Source organism: Teleopsis dalmanni, chromosome 1 (assembly GCF_002237135.1).
Source record: "Teleopsis dalmanni isolate 2A chromosome 1, ASM223713v2, whole genome shotgun sequence".
NCBI classification, from domain to species: Eukaryota; Metazoa; Arthropoda; class Insecta; order Diptera; family Diopsidae; genus Teleopsis; species Teleopsis dalmanni.
Window position 1 is genome coordinate 155,645,207 of NC_051846.1, and position 7,133 is coordinate 155,652,339.

General features: G+C 26.0%; 1 protein-coding gene across 1 annotated transcript; it reads right to left on the reverse strand.

The window, feature by feature from the left end:
- Nucleotides 1-146: 146 nt before the first annotated feature.
- LOC119666518 (rho GTPase-activating protein 15-like) lies at nt 147-796 on the reverse strand. Its single transcript, XM_038075801.1, has 2 exons — nt 449-796; nt 147-259 (listed from the first exon to the last, which is right to left on the reverse strand). The coding sequence occupies exons 1-2, from the start codon at nt 753-755 to the stop codon at nt 147-149; spliced, it is 420 nt and encodes a 139-aa protein (XP_037931729.1). The 5' UTR covers nt 756-796.
- Nucleotides 797-7,133: the final 6,337 nt, after the last annotated feature.

The following is a 7,133-nucleotide window of genomic DNA, read 5'->3' on the forward strand; positions in this document are numbered from 1 at the left end:
AAATCGATCATCAACATTAAGTCCGGTAAAAAAAACTAATACTTATACTATACTTATACTTATAAAACTATAATATACTAATGATACTAACTACAAGTATTTTATAATACTTATTTAAATTTATTTATAAATATCCGTACATAATTTTATTGATTGTTCTTGGAATTTTGACTTTCTTTATTTGACTTTCTTAATTTTGAATTCTTTATGTAAATCAATTTTCTAGACCTTGTATTATCTTCATTACAATTGATAACAACTGAAAGAAGATTCTAATGAACATATATGACATGCAAAATTATTTATTATGAATAATTTTATCAATTTAATTATTATTTAAATAACTCTGTTAATATTTTATTATAAACAAAATTTTATTTAAAATTTTATTTATATTCAATATTGTTTCTTATTTATTTAGGTATAAATTTGTTTAAACTGTACTTACACCATTGATTTGGTTTTCCAATAAATGTTTTTGCTTCATTTGAACTTATCAAAGGACTCTTAATTTCACGTAAAAACAACTTCAATACTCCTGTCACTGTATGAATATCAATATTCGGTTGCCGAAGCGATTCGTAATCATTGCCATCAATACGAAATCGCAAAGTTTGTATTTTATTATAATCGCCACACTGTCTATATATTCCTTCAACCGGTACCGACGATTCACGATATTTTTCATATACAATATCACAGCAATCTACAACAATTTTTGGCACTGTTTTGTGTATTTCATGTTTTAGGACCATTTCTATTTCCGTATCAAAACAAGGTTCGTCTGAAAAAGACAGAGATTTAAAGGTAAATACTTTTTCTTTTTTTTAGTTTTAATTTTCAAGATTTGAGAATACTTATATATTATAATTTAAAATAATTTTTTTTTAAAAAGCGGTTTTAACTTATATTTTAGGCTATAGTAAATTGGTTTTGGTGTCCAAATATTAATAAGAACCGTTTAAAGAAAAATCGATATTTCATTACCATATAAACTAGACATTATATATAATGTCTAGTTTATATGGTAATGAAATTTTTTTCTTTACTTCAAAACTGACAAAGTTGCTAAACTACTTAATGACTATAATGCTATAATGACATTTGTCGGGGTTGTGGCCCCGAAGATACTGTACTCCATCTCTTGTGTCAGTGTCCATCATTGACTAGGAAAAGATTTAAGATCTTCGGGGCACATTTTCTTATCGACATGACAGAGCTGTCATTCTGCAAAATGAGAGTTTGGCGCAGGTACACCCTTGTCAGGTTAGTTCACTTTCATTTAAATGAGAGAGTCGTGCTTTTAAGCATTCTTCGTACGTAGACCACAGCGTTTCTTTGGTGGGTTTTTCTGATTTGCATATGAACAGTGTTAGTCTGTGATATCACAGTTTGAGCTCAAATCGGTTTTGGTGCACAAGTCCATTACTGCCTCGTCATTTCGTCCATCTTTGATGAATACAATTCATTACATATAACCCGTTTTCTTATAGATATGTATGTATATATATACAAATACTAGCGGACCCGACAGATGTTGTCCTGCATGATATACTAAGCGATTAGGATATTAAAAAAAGTAAGAAATGAGAGATAAATAATGTTATAATTTTGTTATTCTTTATTTTGAAATAACATCAATTTTTCCAAAAACAATTCGTAATTATCAATAATGTTTGTTTAATTTCATCTTAATGCGAGTTGATGAACAATATTTTTAGTCAATTCTTGAGGAGTATAAATAAATAAACTTGAATGTTTTCCAACGCGAGAACACGCCGCATATAATTGGCCATATGAAAAGATCTGATTTTCTAGATCTATCTCACAAATCGACATTATTTGACCTTGTGACTTATTAATAGTTATGGCAAATGCCTAGCGAATTTGAAATTGCAGACGTCTGAATGGAATGGGTGAGCCTGAAGGAATCATTGGGATTCGTGGCAGGAGAACATCCTTACCTTCAAATTTGCCATTCAAAATTGTAGCTTCAAGTACATTGCCCATAATTTTTTTTATGGCTAATCTCGTACCGTTGCATAGCTTAGGTGCATTTAAATTCTGCAGCATAATTAAAGGTGAGCCAATTTTTAATCTTAAGTTATGTGGTGGCATTCCTGGTAATTCCAACGAATTCAAAAATTCAACAGGATAGTTGAACAATTCATTTTAGAAACTTTAAACTTTTCAAACAAATCAAAGTAAACATGAATAAATTTTAAATGTCTAATATAAATGTATATGGATAGCAAAAAACTGTATAATAATTAAAAAAAACATTATCCAGTGAACCAAATTGTGAATCTAAACCATCCTTGAATCCACTTGAACACACACAAAAAATTTCATCAAAATCCGTTCAGCCGTTTAGGAGCAGTTCACTGTCAACACACGTACAGAAGAATTATATATATAAAGATATGTTTAATTTGCTAAAACTGGCCATATGTTTTTTAATATTTTGTCTCGTTACCCCCGAGTTAACAATATATTTATTTAATATTTTATAATTTCTAAAATGTTGAGTTATATATATTTATAGTTTTATTGGTATATCAAATAATTACTTTTGTTTTGAAATATATGTTAAGTTTAAAAATTGAAGATATATAAAAATTATTACTGAAACAAATTTCAATAATACTTTTCTAATCGACCTATAATTACAGCTCTATATTAAATCATAACTTAAGTTGCAAAACAGAAAACGTAACGTAAAAATGACGTATATAACAAGAAGATCTGTGCTATACAGTATCGTGACTCATAGAGGGCTGTATTACAAAATATTTATTTTTAATATAAAACTACAATTTATAGTGATTCTATATATTAAGCACACATTATTAAAAAAATAATATACTAACTTGTCATTTAAGAAAATTAGATTTGGTTTAATGAGCTTGTATAACTAAACATTTCAATAAAAATAGCAAGAGACCACATATTTGTAATGATAATATAATTTTCTACACATTCACAATTTAGTAACCACATAAATTCATATCAACCACAAAATAAACACCCTCGTTTCCACATTTCCGATAGTGTTGAACTTATCCCAAATAAAATACATTAAAATAAACAACAGCTAAGTTACCAGCTAACTACATTGAAACCTCGTTATAATCATTCAAAAAAGAAGTTAATGTAGAAGGTCTTTATATGAACATTTTTAACACTACAAATAAGAATTCTAAAATCATTTAATTATTTATTTATGTTAAAATTTTTCGATTATTTTCAATTTATATTTTAGAGTAGAGAATAATCCTTAACATTACTTTGTTACTTTGCATATTATTACATTACTAAATTGAATTCACATCTATTATGTAGTTAATTACTTAACTTCATTGATGCCAGCAACACAAGTAAATCGTTTTTGATTTTTAGGATTTTTGCTTTTATTTATTTGTATATTATTTTGTATTTTGTATACCAAAAATCCTAAAAAACAAAACCGACTTTAAAAAATTTAAAATAAAATTAGCACAAATAGGCTAAAAGTTAAGTTAGAGAAACAGCTAACAGCATCAAAAAATTAAAAAATTTTGGCTAATAGCACCAAAAAAAGTTCACACACAGAATGAATGTGGGAATGTTAAACATTTTCAATATTTATGTAGATTTTTTTGGGAAGTATTGTTCTAACACCATTTTTGTTAGCTGTTGTGTTGCAATTTGGAAAGAAATGACTAAGTCTGTTATTGTACTATTTTTTCTTCATAATGGTTGGTTGGTTGCACTGGTAGGGCAGCAGTTAAATTTTCACTGATCTCAATCAATCTTATTAATTTTCCAGATAAAATGCGTTATCGTTTCTTTTTCCTGTAAGTTTCAACTTCTACAATGAAAAGCACTCCCATCATAAAAGTCTAACTAATAATAATAATTTGTTATGTTTCCGAGTTCAAAGATTTTAATTTAAAACAAAATTAAATTCGTTATTAATTAAATTCAAATTCGTGCTTTTTTATGTTAGGAATATAATCGTCTAGATTTAAAATTATAAATAAAATGTTCGCTAAAGCTTTTGGAAATTTTAAGCAATTAGTATTTTAAAATTTTGGATCAGTTCAGGTATATTCGTATTTGGAATGAAAATTAATCTGCTCTTTGAAAATGTTTGCTCTATGATGTTTTATAGAAATATATACAACAGCAAATGCTTGAAACTGTATAGAACAGGTCGCTGTGTTAAATGTTTAAGTACACTCCAAAACCTCGAACCTCTTAAAATGATCTAAGCTTCAAACATCTTAAATCAGTAAATCAAAAAATCTATAAAGCTCTAGTAACAATATATCTACCTTGATTTCTTGTTTGTATATAACACCAATAATAATTATTGATGAATTGTCTGACCTTAATATCAATTAAAACTTCTTGGACTACAACAAGAAATTATATTTATATTATAAAGAATATAGTAGAATATAAGAATATATTAAAAATTTTCTTTAAATGGTGCTACACCGTAATTGTGAATAAGCATAAAAATTAATATAATATTCATAATACTCATATTATTTACATTTTTGAATGATCTTTTAAAAGGATTTTTTTTTCATTTTTAAAGTACGACGAAATCATGCCATAAAAGTCTCCAACGCATTTCAATGGTAAAATATACAATAAATTTGGGGATATACGAGTACTTTGAATGAATCATTAATAATGGCATGCATAGCATAACTTTTATTTAATTAATGATTCAACTTGAAAAATTTATTTTTTTAAATTATGTGTACTTCATTCTTATTCATACATCAAACTGAGCTTACTTTAATATCGATATCTTTTCGTAGAATTTAGTTTTTACTGAATATACCTATATATTAGTATTAAACCCATTTTTCTTTCATATTAATTTGAATGAATGTGTTATGTTTTGATAAGTTGCATAAAAATATATTTTGGAATTAGAATTGAGAATTGAGTAACATTTGGTAATGAAATCAACATCTGCACTTAACCATTTTTCTTAAAAGAATTATTAAAAACATCCAATCTTTTTAAATCTAGAAATAATGAATAAAGTATAAAGTTATGAAAAAATATTCCACGTAAAGCTTAGTACTACATCGCAACTCGGCTGAAAAGGTAATATAAAACTCCATTTAAAACACAATTTTTCTACAATGCTAAACTTTTGTGGATAATTTTTTTCATTGGGAGTTTTATGATAAATGCGAATTTAAAGTAATTAAAAATATGAAAGTGAATCTTATACTTCTCTTCGAAAAAGTAAATTAGTTTCCTTAAATTTTAAAAGTAGATTATTTTTATTAAGAATTAAACGTTTTGCGAAATAAGATTTTTCCATTAAAATATATTATATTAGTGTGGATTCTATTATGATTAGGTTATTACGAATATTCTAAGAATACACTTAAGTGTGTTGCCCTATAAAACTTAAAGGTGTATAAAATTGTAATGCGTGTAAAACTCTAAGAATTTTAAATTATTTGAACTCTAATAATAAACTCCAATATAGTTTTGAAAAATAACTCTTGTGAGTGACTAAGATCCTCTAGAAAATAAGTCTATACTTTGCTTATAATGTCAAGAAAATGTTAAGAGTTTTCTTCATCTGTGGCATCATCTGTGTATAAGAAATATTCATTAACCTAGCATGATTTTCTAACTAAATATAGCCTATCAGCGAACTCACTATAAGACTTAATATAAATGCGGTGTATCTCAACAATTAACCAACTTCCTCACATTTGTCTGCATCCATTTTAGCGACCAGTTTAATTGTATTTTTCAACTGAAACATTTTGTCTTTAATTTTAAAATAAAATTCATGTTTACCAAAGATATGGTTTATTAACTTAAGATTTTTCTTAAGAGATTTATCTTTAGAGAGATATAAAATATCTATGGACCTTTTTAATTATTACAATCATATAATCATGTGCTACATTTCAGATATTGGTTAATTTGATGTCATATCTATTGAATACAATAGATAAGTGAAAATATACTAACTTATGATTTCTTTTAATCACTTATGAACATATATAGATATAGGAGATACCTATGGATCTTTCTATTTATTAATAATCACATAATTATGTGCTACATATCAAATGTAGGCCTATTTGATGTGTCATGTCAGAAAGCATGGTTTTTCGTGTTCAAAAATATAGGTACTTCTAATACTTTTCACAATTAGTTGATTTATAATTTTTATGCGCTTTAAGAAAGTCTTCTAAGGAACAAAATTTAATTTGCTTCTAAAGAAACGGAGAAACAATCCACGAAACGTCGAGTATTTAAATTTTTTTTAAAAAATAATTGTATAAGTGAATATGTTTTCCTTTAAATTTCAAACATATATAACAATTTTTTAAACTATAATTTTTTTTTTAATAAAAAATATTTAGAAAACTTCCTATATTGCTTAATTTTAATTTGCTATTTCTGAATTTATTAAAATGTCAATTATTGTTAAGCAAGATTATTCATATAATGAATTCGTTAACTAATAAGATCAAGGGGTCAATTGTTTTTTTTTGTTTTATGCGATACTAACATTAAAAATATTTGTTAATAAAACTTTCACAGCCAATTAAAAAAACTCCAGAAAAATGTGCGCACATAAAAGTCAAGTACGGCTTTGAGTCAGTTGGTTAAGGTGTGCTGATTCTGAGCTTCAAATTTGGCAGGGTACGAGTTCTATTTCTGGTATTTGTGGTCTAAAAAATTATTTACGAATAATTAAATATAAGAATTATTTCCTATACCACTGTTGATGAGTATTTGGTAATACTCGCTGTATGGTCAGCGAAGAAATCAATTAATTGAAATAATATGAAACAATTTTTGTTGTTGTGGTTCACTACTGTTTGAAAAATCTCTTTATTAAAAACTTTTAAAATAACATTTTGGGAATTTCAAAATATAATTACATATTAGATTTAATTCAACTTCATAGAACTTATGAGGTATATCATAAAATTCGATAGTTTATTAGATGTGATTGAGATAAATATCTTAATGGTTTTGACGCTAGGCTTATATGAGTACTTCAATACTTTTAATGTTCAAAACTACCATCATAATAATTATGGTGTATCAATGATGTTTATTTTTATTGGTTTTTAAAAAAATATAATTTA